This window comes from Pristis pectinata, chromosome 11 (assembly GCF_009764475.1).
Source record: "Pristis pectinata isolate sPriPec2 chromosome 11, sPriPec2.1.pri, whole genome shotgun sequence".
In the NCBI taxonomy this organism is placed as follows: domain Eukaryota; kingdom Metazoa; phylum Chordata; class Chondrichthyes; order Rhinopristiformes; family Pristidae; genus Pristis; species Pristis pectinata.
The window spans coordinates 2080227-2100666 of record NC_067415.1 but is presented as its reverse complement, the minus strand read 5'-3'; the positions used below and the strand labels follow the sequence as shown (position 1 = coordinate 2100666).

Here is a 20440-nt window from a genome sequence, read left to right as displayed (position 1 = left end):
TTTACCAGGATGCTGCCTGGTTTAGAGAGCATGCATTATGAGGAGAGACTAAGGGAGCTGGGGCTTTACTCTTTGGAGAGGAGGAGGATGAGAGGAGACATGATAGAGGTGTACAAAATATTAAGAGGAATAGATAGAGTGAACAGCCAGCGCCTCTTTCCCAGGGCACCAATGCTCAATACAAGAGGGCATGGCTTTAAAGTAATGGGTGGTAAGTTCAAGGGAGATATCAGAGGAAGGGTTTTTTACCCAGAGAGTGGTTGGGGCATGGAATGCGCTGCCTGGGGCGGTGGTGGAGGCAGGTACATTGGTCAAATTCAAGAGATTGCTAGATAAGCATATGGAGGTTAGATAGCCTTAGGTGAGGTTTAAAGGTCGGTACAACATTGTGGGCCAAAGGGCCTGTATCGTGCTGACCTGTTCCATGTTTATATGTAAATGCAGGCAGCTGGGATTAGTATAGATGGGCAAAAGGGTCAGCGTGGACAGGGTGGGCTGAAGGGCCTGTTCGTGTGCTGTACCACCCTGTGACTCTAAAGATCAGGGCAAGGAATTCATTTGAGCGTTTGCGCCAACATTGAGTCAGCCAAGGTCGCCAAAGCCAGGCAGCACGGCTTGCTTTGCCCTCTGACCAACCTTCATTCCTTTCTCCCTCTGCTGCAGGATGCTGGCAAACGCAAATACTCCAGGGGCAAGATTTGAGTGCAGCGGGAAAGTGACCGCGGAGACCCCGATGATATTTATGCTGAGACCCACCATGCCTGCATAACAATCGGCCCAAGTGCTGGCTTACTCTACTTTTTACAAACAATTTGCCTTAAGAGCGAGTAACTAGTTGGACTGAACACCAATCAGTGGAGGAGTGCTGTAGCATCGGGAGTGAGCCCTGATCTTGCCTTGCTCCTTGCTACACACCCACTTTCCTGATTTCAACGCTCATGCTGGTTATTTGTGTTAGAATCACAGCTCAAACTCACTATCAAACTATCTTTTGCATCCTTTTGCGAATCTCAGCTGTTGTAAATTTCCTAGTTGATGCTTTTGAAGCTAGTTTCTCTTTTTTTGGAAAGGCCATTTGATGGCAGCAGAAACCGGGTTTGCACAGGACACGTGAGTGTGCAGCGGACCCCACCGCCTGGACAGGTGGGTGGGTCAGGGGACAGGTGACACAGTCTCGGTGGGTGGGTCAGGGGACAGGTGACACAGTCTCGGTGGGTGGGTCAGGGGACAGAGGTGACACAGTCTCGGTGGGTGGCTCGGGGGACAGAGGTGACACAGCCTTGGCAGGTGGGTGGCTCAGGGGACAGAGGTGACACAGCTTTGGTTGGGCCCTACCTTCCCATCCTTTGACTTTCAATGATGTTGGACTCCGAAGCAGCCCCCACTTCCATCCCCAGCTGATGGTTGGCAGTCCCAGCATATTCCCACAGTTCGTTAGATCGGGGCTGTATAGAAGTGAGGTTTGGGAACGGAAACCATACCTGGAACCTGCCTTAAGGTGGGAAATGTCACTCAGTTATTTGATGCTGATGGCTCCTTGCCCACTGTTTTCTCCCCCATCCTTCGGGCTAAATTAATCGGTGTCGTTAACAAAGAATTTCTCTAGCCCGCTGATTTTAAACCATTGACTGCATTTGTGTCAAATGGTGTGGTGCTCCTCTCTTTAAAAGGAGTGGGAGTTTCTCCCACACTTGATTGGAGCTGATGTCCGACAAGCTGACTTTGCCTCCGTGTGTGCCGGTGCCACCTCCCCAGCTTCTGCCCTTGCCTCCCTCCCCCATCACCTTTTGGTGAAGATTCCCAGAGGATCCTCCTCGGAGCAGATGCAGTGGCTTTAACCTGTGTGTCTATGCCCACTTCCTCTTTCAGCCTGTGTGTGTGAGGCTCTAGCCTTGTACCGAGTGACTTACTCCCCACTCTCTGACCCCGCATCAGAGCATCTGGTCCACCCAACCACCGATCCCCACCTAAACCTCCCCTCGGACTGCATACAGACCCTGCCCTCCAGAGGCTGATGCGCCGAATCTGGAGGAAAGAAAGTGGCTTTGATTCGGATCCCCGCTGTGACCCTTCTCCCAGACGCAACACCCTGACTCGAGTGGAGTGGCTGGAGGTGGAAGGGGGGGGTGGAGGTTGGTATGAAGAGAAGGGAATGAGGGAGGGAGATCTGCCTGCCGGACACGTTGGATCCACCCTGAAGTTTGGTTACACTAAGAGCAGGGAACCTGTTTGATATCACTAATTATCTGCTGCCTTTTCATCCATTGCAAGATTTTCCGAGGAATTAAATTCATTGGTTTTCCAGTGGTTCCTGCGTACAGACTACTGATGCTGACTGTTACTGCTCAGAGATCCTGCCCTCTGTGACTGCTGGAGGTATCCAGCACCCCCACTGCCACAGTCTGACTGGGTTGGAGGCATCTTCTCTGGGCTGCATCCCCAGCCCTGTGCAAGCTTCAGTTTCTGCCTATCTCAGAGCTGTGATATGTATATGTAGTCATTATTAATCTGTGATGGTGCATTTATTATGATAAGCCTGTTTTACGCTCTTGTCGGTATTATGAAGTTGAAGATTGGACTTGAAAGTCAAATGGCTGGTTTCAGTCTGCTGAGCCACACAAGGTTCTAACCCAATCCCGATTGGTCAAGGGCACAAATTAGTTTTATTTTTAAGTTTCCTTTTGCTAATCTGGGAAACGTGTTGCTCCTTTCAAAACAAAACGTACTTGCTTCTGTCCTGTCAGTGTGAAGGGTGTGTGTATACACAAGAGAGAGAGAATGTGTGTATGAGAGTGTGTGTGTACGAGAGTGAGAGTGTGTATCCTTTGCACTTCTCTCAGCACTTGGCTGGTGAGCTGATGGAGTATGTGTGTAAGCTGTGCATGTTTCTCCACACTCTGTGTTTGTGTTCATACATGTGACATGAGTGTGTTTGCACCTGTGTCCTTGTGTACACTGGATGCTGAGCATGTTAATGGAGGGAGTCCACTTCACATTTGCTTGCTTTGAGTCTGACTGGGCACTGCAATGAATTGTTTCTCCGCTGGCTTCAGTGAGAGTTCAGCAGCTCTGTCCAGGTGAGGCTGCCAGGGAAGTGCACTTGTTTTCCTTAAAAAAAAACCCATGGGACTGGTCTTGCTGCCAGTTGGAATGTGCCCTCACCAGCAACCAAGCCCAAACCCTGTGCGGGTCTTCCAAGTAACCACCAATAATAAGAATTGTTTTGCTTGTAGGTGGAAAAGGGAAGGGAGAGGGCAGCCAGACCCGGCCTGTCTCTCCTCTCTCCTGCCCAGCCATTTGACTTTCTTCTTTTCAACCTTGTGTTTGTATTTCATTACTTGCCAGTGGCCACCCCCCCCACCCACCCCCGCCCCCCAAACCCAGAGCACAGCTGGGAGCACAAGCACTTGTACTGACTGAGAACTCGCCAGCTTCTGCTGACTGGCTACTTGGTTTGGCAGTGAATGGGAGGGAGTTTCCAAGTGACCCGGTATCTGGGATTTGTCCACAGACTACAGGGGCACTGGAATGGCCCCATTACTCTGTCAGGAATGATGTACTGTTTTCTGTCTGAAGCAGGCTTTTAAAAACTATTAGTTTTCTTTTTATACAAGATGTCTAGACTGTTTCTGTCTCTCTCTCTAATGTAGCCCTTCTGATTCCACACGGTAATCTTCAATATTTTCTCAACAATAAAATATGGATCAGTTTCATTTTCTTGGAATGTTTTGCTATAAATTGTGGTTTGGTGAATTTAATCTGCTGGGGCTGTGAGGTGGCACTGATCCCGCAGAGAGCTGGATGCTATTACATCTTTCACAAGCTGACGTCTGAGACAGCTTTCCAGCCAGCGAGTCAGTGCTCTGTTGTAGGAAACCAGCACCCAGTTCACATGCAGCTGTAATGTGATGATGATCAGATGACCTGTTTTAGTTGGGGGATAAATATCCTCGAGCGTCGGGGCAAACTCCCTGTGGAACCAGTGGAGCACTGCCTCTGAGCTCTTGGCCATGAACTGGAGATTTAACTTTTCATCCAAAAGCTGGCACCTGTCACAACACAGCACTCTGTGCAGGCTCCGAGTTCCACGTGGCGGGGTGCACAGAGCAGAAAAACAGCCGCAGGGGCCTGCAGATGCTGGAGATCAGGAGCAACACACACGGGAGCTGGAGGAACTCGGCGGGTCAGGCAGCATCCGTGGAGGGGAATGGACAGCATTTCAGGTCGAGACCCTTCATCTGGACTGGAAAAAAGGCAGACAGCCGGTATAAAGGGTGGGGGGAAGGGGAAGAGCTGGCAGGTGATAGGTGGATCCAGGTGGGGGGGGGTGATAGGCAGGTGAGGGAGGGGGGAGAGTGGGGATGATGTCAGAAGCTGGGAGGTGACGGGTGGAGGTGACAAAGGGCTGAAGAAGATGGGAGAGGAACCGGAGGGAGGACCGTGTGGGTGATGGGGCTGATGGATCAGGAAAGGAACAGGGGAATGGTTACCGGAAGTTAAAGAAATCGATGTTCATGCCGTTGAGTTGGAGACCACCAAGCTGGAAGATGAGGTGCTGCTCCTCTCATCTGCATCTAGCTCTCGTTGAAAGTTTCCTTTTCCAAATGTATTTCGCTGCTCCCTCCCCATCAGTGGGCTTGTGGAATGAAACAACACTGAAGGAGCCTCTAGTCCCAGCAAAGCAGCTGAATTTATTATCAACTGTAAGCGTACATCGACAACTCAGAATTATGGCACAAATGATCCTGAGCTCGTGTTGGTGGTTCTTTAAAATATTACAGAGAAAGCACGTAATATTTTAACCTGGATGTGAATGCTTTGCTCCAAATTACAACATGGTCAACAGATTTATGGCTTCTAAACATGGTGCATGCAGTGCTGTGCATATCTTGCGCACATAATCTGTGCCTGTTTACACAAAACACTTAATTTCTATAATGACTTCTGTCCCAAAATACATTTCGACCAATGAAGCAAATGTGGACACTATTGTAATGTGGGAAACAACGGGCAATTCTCGCAGAGCAAGGTCCACAAAGCAGTGCCATTAAAAACCAGCTGATGTGTTAGCAGAGGGATAAATATTGACCAAGACACCAGGAGTTAGCCCTACAAAGTACTGCCTTCTTTCATCTGAGAGCGAATGGGGCTTTGACACCGTGCCACCAAATGAAAACAAGAAAAGTCTAGGGGGACGTGGGACTAGCTTAGCTGGGCACCTTGGCCCTGAGTTACTAGTTCCTGAAGCTTCTTTTATTGCTTTTTGTGCATTTGGTCATCCTGGAAGTGGGACTTAAACCAGAGCTCTGGTTCCAGGCACCTGCAACTTCTGAGGACAAGGAAGCCCAACAGTTTTAGATGTCCTGCATTAAGTCGGCAGCAACTTTGTTCTCTAGGTTCAAATTCTAAGGACTGTTCAGTATGTGTGTGTGTGTGTTTGGGGGTGGGGGAGGGGGGTAGGCAATGAGGAAGAGAATGTTGGCAGATGTCCTGAGTTACTAGTTCACAAAGCTTCCCCTATTGCTTTTTGTGCATTTGGTCACAACATTGCAGAGTCCAGCCTTCCTGAGGTTAGCGTAGCCTTGAGAGCAACACCAGCATCGTTGCATCATGCACGAGTTTCACTCATTTAGTTTCTTGTGGATGAGCTGCCAACTTCTGCTTCTGTTGTGTCTGCTAAATTTGAAAACAAAACTTGGAATCAGCTGTGTGTCTGTTTGGGTACTTCTGGTTAATTCTATTCTCCCTGCTCCTTCCCATTATCTGACTTCCCTTTTGGCAGGGCTGTTACACTCCATCTTCTACCCTGCCCTCTGGTTTCATCCATCAATCCCCCCCCTTGCACTGTCCTCGAATCCTCCTTCACCGCTCACTTTCCCACCCAACTCTGTATCATCCCCAAACTTGGATGTGTTTCTCGCTCTCTTCATCCCAGTCAGTGGTACAAATTGCAAATAACTGAGGACGCAGAGGATGGTTCATTGCCTCTGCCAGTTCTGTAGCCTTCACGATAGTTTCTCCTGTCCTCGTCTCTGCTCTTTTTATATAAAAAATAATTATCCCCTCAGTCCTGTCCATCAGGGCTGTCGATTAATAAACTGAAGGTACAAAGTCTCGCCTGTTCCTGCTTTGTGTGATTTCCCTCACTTCAATGAAAATGCAAGAAGATTAGTTCTATCATTCCTCGCCACGAATTGTACACAGCGCTGATGGCCAATGCTTTCGTTGGGGCTACTCATTAATCAGGGTGCTGCCGCACACACAGGAAGGGAAGATGGTACACGTGTGTGCGAAGTGCATGCCAGCTACAGTTAATCACTTAAACGCTGCTTCAAATTTACTGGATGTTAATCGTTCACCTTTCCTCTATCGTTCACCCTTGTCCCCAGCCTGTAACATCCTTCCTGTAGTGTGACAACCAGAACGGTACACAAAGGGTCTGCTCCCTGAAACATTCACTGTTTCTCTCTCCACGGACGCTGCCTGACCTGCTGAGTGTTTCCAGCATCTTCCGTTTTATTTTTATTTCAGACTTCCAGCATCTGCAGGGTTTTGGTTCTTGTGCTCACAGAGAGAGAATCCAGGCTTCTACCCATTCTGGTTTATATTATACAAAAAAAAAATCACCCCATCTGCCGACTTGCCTAAGGTGATGTTTTTCACTGAGCTTCCGGTGGGATTCATCACCACACAGGTGAACTTGACCCTGAAATCTTCCTGTGTTGTCTTTGTGAACTTCAAACTCTTCTGAATGATTGTCCTTCCGTCTTCGAGCCCAATTCTGTTGAAAAGGGAACAGGAGTCGTGAATGTCGGACAACCGTGTGGGTGCAACATTTCAACATGGGCTGGAAGCAGAGTGAATGTTACTGGGCGAGGAGTGTGAGATTCTCGCCTTCCCTTCCTTGTCATCGACTCCAACCCTGACTGCTGTCTCCTCCCTTTCTTGTACCCTCCAGCCCTCAGTCATCCTCAACCTCCATCCCATGACCTCTTCCACTGCAGGTCCACGATGGCCTGAGTGTTCTCCTGTGCTGTTTTGGTGATTCTTCTGAATTTGTGATCACTTGTCATATCTCCATAAGTGGTGGTGACAACATTTGTTTGGTGATCCCTCCTTTGGCCATCTAACTGCATTAAAGTTGCTTTAGTAATGCAACATACTAGAGGGTGTACATTGACTGGGGAGACTTCAAAGGAGATGTGCAGGGCAAATGTTTTTACAGAGAGTGGTGGGTGCCTGGAATGTGCTGCTAGGGGTGGTGGTGGAGGCAGATACGATAGTGGGGTTTGAGAGGCTCTTAGATAGAATATGGAGGGACGTGGACCATGTGCAGTAGAAGGGATTAGTTTAATTAGGTTTCATTAGCTTAATTTGTCCGGCACAACATTGTGGAGCAAAGGGGCTGTTTCTGTGTTCATACAGAGGGGAGCTCTCGCCAGCAATAAGCTGTGGATCCTGGGAGTGGTAACACACACACACTACTGGAGCAACTCAGCAGGTCAGGCAGCATCCATGGAGGGAAATAAACAGTCGATGTTTCGGGCCGAGACCCTTCATGAAAGGAAGAGACTTCCCTTCATCAGGACTTCCTTTCCAGTCCTGACGAAGAGTCTCGACCTGAAACGTCAACTGTTTATTTCCCTCCGTAGATGCTGCCTGACCTGCTGAGTTCCTCCAGCACTTGGTGTGTTGCTCCAGATTCCAGCATCTGCAGAATCTCTTGTCTTCAATCCTGGGAGTAGTGAAGCCTTCAAACCCAAAGTCAATGAACTTTGTAGGATGTTGAGAGACACAGAATAGTGCAGCACAGGAACAGGCCCTTCGGCCCACCACGCCAAACACGATGCTGAATTAAACTAAACATGGAGCTGTGCTGGGAGGATGAAGTCCAACTACAAATCTGCCAGATATAATTGAACAGCACTGCTGACAGCCCTGAGGGAGTGAATGCCTCCTGTCCATGATCCTTTGCTTCCTGCCCACACCCCCTTGTCCAACTTCCACCACCTGGAACAAGTTTCACCTCTACCTTTCTCCATCCTCTCCCGAAGACAGGATTGTGAGTTATGGTTCCAGTCTTGCTTGGACCCTATTCCACAAGGCTGATCTTCCCAGTCTGTTCTAACCAGGGAACGCCAGGGATGGGGGAATGGGAGGAGGAGTTCCGTCACAAGCAGCTCATCTCCTGGTTGCCTTGCTGTCCTGACTTACTTTTCCTCTCCTTCTGTGACTCTGTGATCCTTGTAGCTTTCCTCGATGAACTGGTTGTCTGCCAACCAGTAAATGATGGTGGGGAATCTGTGGCTACCACTGTTGGCCTTGCAGGTTAGCTCCAAATGTTCCCCTACAAAGAGATAATAGTTGTTACTTGAACCAGCTTCTCAATCCCGGTGTCGGTACAGAGGGAGTGCCACACTGTCTGCGCAATCCTTTGCTACAAATGATAAAAGCACAGCGACACACAAACTAGTGGCCACTGTTTCTCCTTTGTACAAGGGAACAGATAAAAAAGGGTCAACTAATTATCATATTGACTCATCGTCATACAGTCAGACAGCTTGGGAACAGGCCCTTCAGCCCTATTCATCCATACTAGAATTGGTTTATTATCGTCACTTGTACAGAGGTGCATTAAACACCCATTTACACCAATCCTATTCTCCCCACATTCCCACGAGCTCCCACACACTGGGGGGGGGGGCAATTTAAAGTGGCCAATTAACCTACCAACCTGCACATTGTTGGGATGTGTGGAGTAAACTGGGGGGAACCCACGGGGTCACAGGGAGAATGAGCAAACTCCATACAGACAGCGCTGGTGGTCGGGATCGAACTGGGCTCTCTGGCACTCTGAGGCAGCAGTTCTACCTGCTGTGCCACTGAGCCATTGTTCTGAGATTCTGATGTGCACAGATTGGGCCTGCAGTGGAGCAGTTACGCTGCAGTGAGGCATTAATTGGCTCTGTGGCACTCTGGAGTGTTGGGGAGTTGAAAAGATGTTCTGGAAATGCAAAGCTGCCTCTGACAGAGCAGAACAGCCCCACGGTGCAAGTACATTGAGTTGTGATTAACACAACCTCTGCATCAAATCAATGCATTTTGCTGTTCTGAATATATTAACCCTGAGGGAATGTTTTTTATAAAGACTTGCATTCCTATGGCACCATTCACATCCCCTTCAGAACATCCCAAAGTTCTTTGCAGCTGATTGGACTGTGGCCACTGTTGTAGGAAGCACAGCAGTCTATTTGTGCACAGCAAGCTCCCACAAACAGCAACGTCATAATTGTTAGAATGATCAATGCCAGTAAACATTGGCATCAGTGTTTACTGATGGGGTGGGGGGGCATCAGTACTGCCCCCCCACAGTGTGACCCTCCCTCAGTACTGCCCCTCCCTCAGTGTGACCCTCCCTCAGCACCGCCCCTCCCTCAGTGTGACCCTCCCTCAGTACCGCCCCTCCCACACTTTTACAATGATCAGCCGAGATTCCTTGTACTTTCTGACCTTGTTCCTTTGACCAGTTTCCTCTGCTAATTTGGTCGCTATTTTTCGTGTTGTTGTCCCCCCAGTCACTTCTCCCACGTGGTGCACTCCCCGACCCAGGCTGCAGGCACCGAGGGCAGTTCTGGTGTCCCACCAGCACTGCCCCGGAGGGCAGCAGAGCCCGGGAGCTCTGTCCCGAAAGGTGACAGGACACACGGTGCTGTCAGTTTGCCCGGTGGTGCCGAGGATTCATAGACCGGAGACCGGTGTACTTACCGAGCTCGGCGGCGACCGTTTCTCCCGATGGTTCGATAATTCTCGGAATGCTCTTTGTCAACCCTGCAAGAGCAGAAGCAGCTGGGTTAGAGGTGCCTGAGGGAGAACGTGGGGCTGATCACTCAACCTCTTCCCTCAGGTCTTAGACACTTGGATAAGTACATGGGTCGGACTTTAGGGGTCTATGGGCCAAATGCAGGTAAATGGGACTAGCTCAGGTGGATTCCTTTTACCAGCATGGACAAGTTGGGCCGAAGGGCCTGTTTCTGTGGTGTATGAGTCTGTGACCCCCACCATGGGAAAAACATTTTTATAATCTCCCCTCTCCATACCCCTCATGATCTTGTACACCTCCATCAGGTCCTCCCTCAGCCTCCTCTGCACCAAGTACAACCCCAGTCTCTCCTCATAACTGAAGCACTCCATCCCGGTGAATCCCCTCCGCACCCTCCCCAGCACCATCACACCTTCCTCCAGTGTGGTGACCAGAATTGCACTCTGTGCTCCGACTGAAATCTGGCCAACGCTTGCGGTCACAGAGGAGACCAAGCCGAGCAGGTCCAAGGCTGTTGGACCCATTTACAGTTGGCTACTCCCCTCAGGGAACCCCAGGCCAATTGTGACCCCGGTCACCTGGTGAATAAACCAGGGAGGGGGCATGGAACCAACCCAGGTCACTCCCAACAGGCACTCCGTTCCACCGCACAAGCACCTGGTGCGGGAAGCTGGAGTTCGTTTGGGTGGACCAGGACAAACAGATGGGGCCGAATGGCCTCTTGCTGTGATGTAATATCCATGGATCATTGCACACCAGCTGTTAGACACGCCGACCTTGGCATTGTGAAGTTCTTGGAGCAGTGTCCAGTGTGTGCGATCCCATCGACCTTGGCGCAGGGGTCCCAGCAGGGTGACGGGAGATGCCCAGGGGCTGTGCTCTCCTTCTGACAGCTCTGGCCCCGGGGGGGTGGTGGGGGGTCCTAGGCTGAGTTTGGGCTGTTTGGGGTCTGCAATTCTCTCAGTCCAAGGCTGTGGTGCTCGGCTGTTGAGGATGTTCCAAATGAAGCCTGAAGTTTGGATTGGAGGAACCGAGGGATTTGGGGATCTGATGAGTTTGTCATTGGATCAACAGGGAAACAGGCCCTTCGGCCCACCGAGTCTATGCCAACCATTAACTACCCATTTACATCAATCCTCCATTTATTTTACTCTCCCCACATTCCCACCAACTCCCACCAGATTCTACCCCTCACCCACACACTGGGGGCAATTTACAGCAGCCAATTAACCCACCAACCCGCATGTCCTCAGGATGTGGGAGAGAACCGGAGCAACCGGGGGAAACCCACACAGTCACAGGGAGAACGTGCAAACTCCACACAGGCAGCGCCGGAGGTCGGGATCGAACCCAGGTCCCCGGTGCTGTGAGGCAGCGGCTCTACCCGCTGTGTCACTGTGCCGCAGCTAATAATTGGGAAAATGATGCACGGGATTAGCCGTGAGCTCATGAAGGGATAGGACGGACGAGGGACCAAATGGCTTCTTAGTGGACGGTTTCTGTCCGAGGGTCATTGACTTCTAACGTTAGCCCCGTTTCTCTCTCCACAGATGCTGCCTGACCTGCTGAGTGTTTCCAGCACTCTGTTTTGCTTTTACGAAGGTTCCCTCATTCCACACCTACCTTGCTTTTTATTTCTGGTCTTGGTCAGTACTGGAGTGAGGCCGTGCAGCAGGATTAACAGCACCAGGTTGATGCAGAAATGCATGTTGAATCCTGACGGCAAGAACACAATATCCTCAGTGTAACGTCACTGACAGGCAGAAGAACCTGATAACTCTAACAGTTAAACATTCCACTTGATTAAAAGCACTTTTACAAATAATGAAGCCACATAACTGTAATGTAAGAAGAGTCAAATGTGAGATTGGGAGTGTCCATTTGTCCCCCCTCCCCAGCCTGTTCTGCCATTCAATAAGATCCTGGCTGATCAGATCTTGGTCTCAGCTCCACCTGCTCTAACCTACCGCACTCCGAACTTGCAGCATTTTGTATTGCTATCCTTGGATCCACGTGCCTGTGAAGCTGCCGCAAGTTTCTCATTGTACCTGTACCTCACCGCGCTTGTGTACGTGACAATAAACTCAACTTGACCACAGGAGGTAGGACATGGCAAGTTGTTGGTGAGACCACACTTGTTGCACCGTGTGCAGGTCTGCTCGCCCAGCTGTAGGAAGGATGTCATTAAACTGGAAAACATGCAGAAAAGATTTCACAAGGATGTTGCCAGGACTGGAGGGCTTGAATTATTGGGAGAGGCTGAATGGGCTGGGACTGTTTTCCCTGAGGCTGAGGGGTGACCTTATGGAGGTTTATGAAATCATGAGGGGCATCGAAAAGGTGGATGGTCACGGTCTTTTCCCCAGGGTAGGGGAGTCTAAAACTCGAGGGCACAGGTTTAAGGTGAGAGGGGAAAGATTTAAAGGGGATGTGAGGGGCAAGTTTTTTCAAACAGAGGGTGGTGGGTGTGTGGAACAAGCTGCCAGAGGAAGTGGTAGAGGTGGGGACAGTTACAACACTTATAAGACATTCTTACAGGTAGATGGATAGGAAAGGTTTAGAGGGATAAGGGCCAAACACAGGCAAATGGAACTAGCTCAGGTGGACAACTTGGTCAGCATGGATGAGTTGGGCCGAAGGGCTGTTTCTGTGCTGTGTGACACTAAAAATCTACCCTGACATTGTCATGAAACCTGCTGACAAGGGTGGTGCTGTTGTGGGCTGGTGAATTGTCTCAAACATCAGCTCTCAGACGCCTCTTCAAGCCGCCCTCTGGACCATGACCCCACCATCGAACAATTGTCTCCCACACAGTCAAGGAGCTCTTTTCCACAGGACACCTTCCCTCCCCAGTCCCACACTGCTCACTCCTACCTCCTGAACAAGAGCCACAAGTCAGGCTGTCAGGGCAAATGCATCGTTTCACACCGATTGTTGCCTCACTGAACTTATTTCTTCCCACCTTGACTCCCTCGTTTCTCCCTGACCAGTCCCTCTCTTCCCACTTACAACCGTGACACTTTCCAATGTCCAACTGATTCATCGTCACCAGGGGTGTACAATCCCTCCACACCTCTGCCCCACAGCAGGAGGGTCTGAGGGCTTCTTCCTTCAACAGAGGCCCAACCAGCTGCCCTCCACCAAGGCTGAACTTGTTTCACATTGAAAAATGTCTTCAGTTCCACCCACATTCTCCAGATCAAGGTGGCCATGAGCACTGGCACGGACCCAGTTAACGCGGTCCTTTTATGGGATACCTCGAATTGTTGTTGTTTCAGTCTGACTGAGGCTCAGTTCCTCAGCTTTCCCTCCAGTACCTGGACAACTGATCAGTGCTGCTTCCTGCACTCGATAATTCACCACCTTGGTGCCAATTCCCACCTTCACCTGGCCTGTCTCTGAACCTTCTTTCTGGACCTCAATCACCACCTCAGGAGACAGGCTGACCTCCAACATCCGGCACAAACCCACGGACGCCCACAGCTCAGTACAGCACAGGAACAGGCCCTTCGGCCCACCATGTCTGTGCCAACCATGATGCCAGTCTAACTAATCCCTTCTGCCTGCACATGGGCTCCCTCCCTCCATTCCCTGCCTGTTCGTGGGTCTGTCTAAATGCCTCTTAGATGTTGCTGTTGTATCTGCTTCCACCTCCTCCCCTGGCAGCTCGTTCCAGCCACACACCTCTCTCTCTGTGTAAAAAAAAACTTGCCTCGTAAATCTCCTTTAAACTTTCCCCCCTCACCTTTAGTATTTGACATTTCCACCCTGAAAAAGGACTCTGATGGTCTACCCTATCTGCACCTCTCATAAATTTATAAACCTCTATCAGGTCTCCCCTCAGCCTCCGCCACTCCAGAGGAAACAACCCAAGTTTGTCCAACTTCTTATTACAGCTAATACTCTCCAATCCAGGCAACATCCTGGTGAACCTCTTCTGAACCCTCTTCAAAACCTCTACATCCTTCTTGTGGAGACCAGAACTGCACACAATACTCCAAATGTGGCCTGACCAAAGCTGCAATGTGACTTTGCGACTTCGATACTCAGTACCCTGATTGATGAAGGGAAGTACACCGTACACATTCTCCTCCACCTCAGTGGACAGAGCCCTTAACTGCATCTCATCTGTTCCCCACATCTCTACTCTCCAAGCTTGAGGAACAACATCTCGTCTTCCATCTGGACACGTTACAGCTTTCTGGTTTCAACGTGGAGATCTCCAGCTTCAGGTAACCTAACCTCCTGTCTGTATCAGAATGGCAGTTCCTGCCCATCATCATTTTGGATCTTTTTGCAATTCTGGCTGCTGTCTGTAAGGAGTTTGTACATTCTCCCCGTGTCTGTGTGGGTTTCCTCCGGGTGCTCCGGTTTCCTCCCACATTCCAAAGACGTACGGGTTAGGAAGTTGTGGGCATGCTGTGTTGGCACCGGAAACGTGGCGACACTTGCGGTCTGCCCCCAGAACGCTCTACGCAAAAGATGCATTTCACTGTGTGTTTTGAGGTACATGTGACTAGTAATGAAATCTTATCACCCTGTACACCAACTGCCCCATCCTCTGACCTATCACTCAGGTCCCCATCCCCCTGCCAAACTAGTTCAAACCCTCCCCAACAGTTCTAGCAAACCTGCTCGCAAGGATATTGGTCCCCCTCCAGTTCAGGTGTAACCAGTCCCTTTTGTACAGGTCGTACATTCCCCAGAAGAGATCCCAATGATCCAGAAATCTGAAAACCTGCCCCCTGCACCAATTTCTCAGCCACACATTCATCTGCCAAATCAACCTATTCTTACCCTCACTGGCACGTGGCACAGGCAGCAATCCAGAGATTACTGCCCTTGAGGTCCTGCTTTTCAGCTTCCTACCGAGCTCCCTATATTCCCTCTTCAGGACCTCATCTCTTTTCCTACTGACGTCATTGGTACCAATGTGTACCACGACTTCTGGCTGTTCTCCTCCCCCTCTAGAATGCTGTGGACCCAATCCAAGACATCCCAGACCCTGGCACCTGGGAGGCAACGTACTATCCGGGAGTCTCTTTCATGCCCACAGAATCTCCTGTCTGCTCCCCTAACTATAGGGTCCCCTATCACAACCGCTCTCCTCTTCTCCCCCCTTCCCTTCTGAGCCACAAAGCCAGACTCAGTGCCAGCGACCTGACCGCTGTGGCTTTCCCCTGGTAGGTCGTTGCCCCCCCAACAGTATCCAAAGCGGTACACCTGTTACTGAGGGGAACGGCCACAGGGTACTCTGCACTATACTGTAGCACTACATTATACTACACTGTAATACCATACTGCATTCTGTTATTGATGGAGAGATATAGATACATATTTAGATAGATTAACTTGCTTTTCCCTTGTACTATCTCGATGTACTTATGTACGGAATGATCTGTCTGGACGGCACACAAACAAAGATTTTCACTGTATCTCAGCACAAGTGACAATAACAATTCGATTACCAGTTACTCCGACGCCACCTCCCAAACCCACCCAAAGGACAAGGGCAGTGGGTGCAGGGGAACACCACCACCTGCAGGTTCCCCTCCCAGTCACACACCGTCCCGACTTGGAAATATCTCGCCATTTCTTCACCGTCACTGGGTCTAAATCCTGGAACTCCCTCCCCAACAGCACCGTGGGAGCCCCTTCACCAGAAGGACTGCAGCGGGTCAAGCAGGCGGCTCAGCCGCACCTCCTTGAGGGGTATTTCAAGGATGGGTAGTAAATGCTGGTCTTGCCAGCAATGTCCAGCTCCCAAAAAATTAACAACAAGAAAGTACTCTGCCGACATTAGGAAGCTTGTGTACTTAATGGGATTTGAACTCCCTTTTCTAAGATCAGTGGCAGAGGTATCTACTTGCTAGACCAATGCCTCAACCACACTGCTACTGTACATCAGAACCTTTCTCAACCCCTTTAATCTGCTTCCATCTGGAGCCTCTCCTTCCAGTGCAGACTCATGTCTGTCAAAATCCTTCATAATTTTGGACAATGCTGATTCCAGTCAATAAAACTTAAACATTCACCCATTTTATATTCTACTTCTCATTCAAACAGTGAAGCCAAAATGAGTTCTCACCGGTCCAAAGATCCCTGATGTCGGTCATCAGTGGATTACAGCAGATCTTTGATTTGGGTCTTTGTACTGTTGACACAGGATGCGAGTTGGGCTTTTTAAACGGTTACAACTTCCTTTTTTCACAACCACTGACATCACTAATTTCCTCTGTTTATTGTTTACCCTGTAGCTCCAATGTGAATGTCAGTGACATTCCCCGTTTGGTCACAACTGTCATCTCATCGTAGCTCCAGCAACCCATAACAAAAATATTTTAAAATTTGTTCCTTGCGTGTTTCCTGATTCAGCAGCAAGAAGTATTTGGAAATAAAAGGAGGCACTGTACTCATGCTGAGAAAGCAACAAGATGCTGGAGGAACTCAGCAGGCTGGGCAGCATCCGCAGAGAAAAACAGGCGGTCAATGTTTTGGGTCAGGACCCTTCTTCAGGACCACCTGCTTTTCTCCACGGATGCTGCCTGGCCTGCTGAGTTCCTCCAGCATCATCGTGTTTTTCATCTGGATTCCAGCATCTGTGGTCCTTTGTCTCTCTACTATACACATGTTAATGGTTATAGAAAACTATTAGAGTTATACAAAGAATAAGATACAGAAAGAAAGAAGAATACTAAATAAAATACAGAAGGAAGCAAACTAATACCTATCTACCAACCAATGAACCAATCTATACAATGCCGGGGGGACCCTCAGGTGTCCGACAACCTTTCACACAGCCCCCCCTCTCTCTCTCTCTCTCTCTCTCTCTCTCTCTCTCTCTCTCTCTCTCTCTCTCCTCTCTCTCTCTCTCTCTCTCTCTCTCTCTCTCTCTCTCTCTCTCAGCACCAGTCCCGACCCAGCCTAAGGCAAGGTTCCCATTTGCACAAAGAAGTTGCCCTTTTTATACCCTTCAGAACCCAGCATAATTTCTACCCCAGTATTTTCCCACTCAGTCATGGGACCAGTCTGCACCCCTTTATCTCTTGTGACCTTCGGTCTAGGCGCATGTCTGAAAGACAGAGACAGCATGTTTGCAGGATGACACATTTGTCATCGGTATCTGGTGGCTCTCAAGGCTCTGCATCAGTACATTAGAACATAGGACAGTACAGCACAGAACAGGCCCTTCGGCCCACAATGTTGTCCTGACATAGCTAATCCCTCCATATCCCTCCATTTTCCTCTCATTCATGTGCCCATCCAAGCCCCTATAGAATGGTAACAGGCCCTTCCGGCCCAGTGAGCCTGTGCCGCCCAATTACACCCGTGTTAACCTACTGACCCGGACGTCTTTGGAATGTGGGAGGAAACCGGGGCACCCGGAGGAAACCCACGCAGACACGGGGAGAACGTACAAACTCCTTACAGACAGCAGCCGGAATTGAACCCCAATCGCTAGTGTGCCACCCCTGTGAGCAGTCCTCCCATATGTTCTCAAAACACTCCCACGTTACAAGCTGACACCATTTTACACACTCGTGCACATACCAAGGAAGAATCAAACATGACTTCTGTAAAATTTTATTCTGTCCTTACACGACCGCTGTTGGGGAGCAAGCTTGAGTGTTGGGGACCCTTTGAGTCAAAAACATGCACCCCATCAATCCTGCTCCGATACATCAGGATGACGTAGATGCGCAAAGGGTTAACAGTTCAGTCTTGATCTCCGGCACTGTCTGTGTGGAGTTTGCATGTTCCCCCGCTGACCGTGTGGGTTTCCCCCGAGTGCTCCGGTTTCCTCCCACATCCCAAAGACGTGTGGGGTTGGTGGGTTAAGTGGCCGCTGTACATCTCCCCTGGTGAGGGGTAGAATCTGAGGGGAGTTGGTGGGAATGTGGGAATAACAAAGTGGGATTCACTAGGAATAGTGTGAACTGGTGTTGATGGGCAGCAGAGACGATGGGCCGAAGGGCCTGTTTCCATGCTGTATGAGTCTATGACTATCACCTTACTTCTGTCATCTCCTTCTGCTCTTCAGCCCCCCCCAAAATGTCCACAGCCTTCCAATTAGATTAGAGACAGAGTGAGACAGCACAGAAACAGGCCCTTCAGCCTATAGAACCATAGAACCAAACAGCACAAAACAGGCCCTTCGGCCACCATGTTGTGCCGTCCATCAAACCACCCTCACACTACCTAACCCCTTCCTCCCGCATATCCCCCCATCCCGCACTCCTCCATGTGCCTATCCAACAAGCTCTTGAACCTGTCCAATGTATCTGCCTCCACCACCACCCCAGGTAGTGCATTCCATGCACCAACCACCCTCTGGGTGAAAAACCTCCCCCTGACATCTCCCCTGAACCTCCCACCCATAACCTTAAAGCCATGCCCTCTCGTCTTGAGCACTGGTGCCCTGGGAAGGAGGCGCTGACTGTCTACTCTATCTATTCCTCTCAGTATTTTATATACCTCTATCATGTCTCCTCTCATCCTCCTCCTTTCCAGTGAATAAAGCCCTAGCACCTTAAGCCTCTCCTCATATTCAATACTCTCTAATCCAGGCAGCATCCTTGGTCCATGCTGACCAAGATGCCCAACTAAGATAGTCCCATTTGCCCACATTTGGCCCCTATCCCTCTAAACCTTTCCTGTCCATGGACTTGTCCAAGTGCCTTTTAAATGCTGTTAATGTACCTGCCTCACCCACATCCTCTGGCAGCTCGTTCCATACACTCACCACCCTCTGGGTGAAGAAGTTGCCCCTCAGGTCCCCTTTAAATCTTTCCCCTCTCACCTTAAACCTCTGCCCTCTGGTTTATGATTCCCATTCCCTGGGAAAAAGACTGAGTGCATTCACCTGTCTATGCCCCTCATGACTTATATAGTTCTCTAAAGTCACCCCTCAGTCTCCTACACTCCAAGGAATAAAGACCCAGCCTGCCCAACCTCTCCCTGTAACTCAGGCCCTCGGGTCCTGGCAACATCCTCGTAAATCTTCTTTGCTCTCATTCTGGCCTCAATTGTCACCAGTTTCCATCAATGCCAGCAGTGCCTTCAGCTGTCCAGACCCTGAGCTCTCCTCAAATCTCTCCAACTTTGGTCCTGACCCGAAACATTGACAATTCCTTTCCCCACACCTCCCCCCCCCCCCCCCCCACACAGATGCTGCTCGACCCGCTGAGTTCCTCCAGCAGATTGTGTGTTGCTCCAAATTCCAGCGTCTGTAGTCTCTTGCATCTCTCTAGCTCTCTGTTGAACGCTGTGAACCACACTGGTCAAGTCCTGAAGGGTGGAAGTGGGAGGCCGAGTCCGCGGCAGGTAGTGAGGGAACCGATAGGATGGATAACCTACAGTGTTGGGAGAAGAGACTCTCTGTGTGGACACAAAGTTCTGTCAGCACACCCAAGAGCACAAGAGTGGTGAATGGGATTGACTCAGAACCAGGCATCGATGGGGCACAGTGGACAATGATCCTCAATGTCCGCCTCTTAATCTATTACCTGAAGACTCTGCACGTCCCCCACTCTGCCATCAGCCTTGTTTCAGGGAGTCATGCAGAAGGGAACATCTACAGCAAGATCTAAAAATGCAGTATCAACACAATTCCTGCATGATAAACAGCCGGGCCATCCTATCTCACAATCAACACATCAATGTCATCGTTTTGCACTAAAATGGCCTTTGACCTTTATTTGTTCTAATTGTGTTCTTCCTTGTAAAAATTGTGTTTAATTTATGTTTTTCTTGTGAATGCTGCGTATCTGATGCTCTGTGCCTGTGATGCTGCTGCAAGTAAGTTTTTCATTGCACCCGTGCACGCGTGGACTTGTGCGTCCAACAATAAACTAAACTCAAACTTGGACAAACTCTGCCGTCCTTCCACACGGTGGGCTGAAGGGCCTGTTCCAGGTTTGATGTCCTACCTGGTGGTGCAGCGTAGTGGACACTTACAGTGACACCCTGATAACCCAGCCCCCAGGACTCTGGCACATTTCCCAGATACCAGACGTTATGCCTACTAATACCCCTTTCACTTCCCTTTGTATTACATAATACACAGAAGTTTAGTGATTTATTTTCAGCAAACTGCTGAGTTTAAACAGAGTCAGAAACAGAACCTGCTGAGTTCCAGTTTGTGAATTTAGTTTATATACTTCAGCGTGTCAAAACAAAATGGATCACGGAAGCATTCCAGCACAAACCCACCCATGTTGTAGAGTTACACAGCACGGAAACAGGCCCTTCGGCCCAACTCGTCCATGGTGACCAGGATGCCCATCTGAGCTCGTCCCATTTGGCCCATATCCCTCTAAACCTTTCCTACCCATGGACCTGTCTAAACATCTTTTAAATATTGTAACTGTATCTGCCTCTACCACTCCCTCTGGCAGCTCGTTCCACACACTCACCATGCTCTGGGTGAAAAACTTACCCCTCAGGTCCCCTTTAAATCTTTCCCCTCTCACCTTAAACCTACACCCTCTAGTTTTAGACTCCCCTACCCTGGGGAAAACACTGTGACCACCCACTTTATCTTTGCCCCTCATGACTTTACATACCTGTATAATGGCACCCCTCGGCCTCCCTCGCCCCAGGGAGAACAGTCCCGGCCCG

The 20440-nt window shown here is 49.8% G+C and overlaps 2 protein-coding genes across 6 annotated transcripts in view; one reads left to right on the top strand and one right to left on the bottom strand.

Annotated features, from left to right (window-relative positions):
* The window catches only part of numa1 (nuclear mitotic apparatus protein 1), a 96110-nt gene extending 92397 nt beyond the window's left edge, over window positions 1-3713 (top strand). For all 4 annotated transcript variants that reach the window (XM_052025817.1, XM_052025820.1, XM_052025816.1 and 1 more), the window contains exon 26: window positions 664-3713. In XM_052025817.1, coding sequence (XP_051881777.1) covers window positions 664-702 — 39 coding nt within the window. In that variant the 3' untranslated portion in view covers window positions 703-3713. The remainder of the gene's footprint in view (window positions 1-663) is intronic.
* A 942-nt stretch (window positions 3714-4655) lies between these two features.
* LOC127576022 (interleukin-18 receptor accessory protein-like) lies at window positions 4656-15994 on the bottom strand. 2 transcript variants are annotated; one of them, XM_052026345.1, is made up of 6 exons: window positions 15909-15994; window positions 11444-11536; window positions 9766-9828; window positions 8215-8347; window positions 6645-6781; window positions 4656-5673 (listed from the first exon to the last, which is right to left on the bottom strand). In XM_052026345.1, the coding sequence occupies exons 1-6, from the start codon at window positions 15934-15936 to the stop codon at window positions 5630-5632; spliced, it is 498 nt and encodes a 165-aa protein (XP_051882305.1). In that variant the 5' UTR covers window positions 15937-15994; the 3' UTR covers window positions 4656-5629. The 2 variants fall into 2 exon arrangements, with proteins under 2 accessions (XP_051882305.1, XP_051882304.1); XM_052026344.1 differs by having other exon boundaries at window positions 4657-5676.
* Between the last annotated feature and the right edge of the window lie 4446 nt (window positions 15995-20440).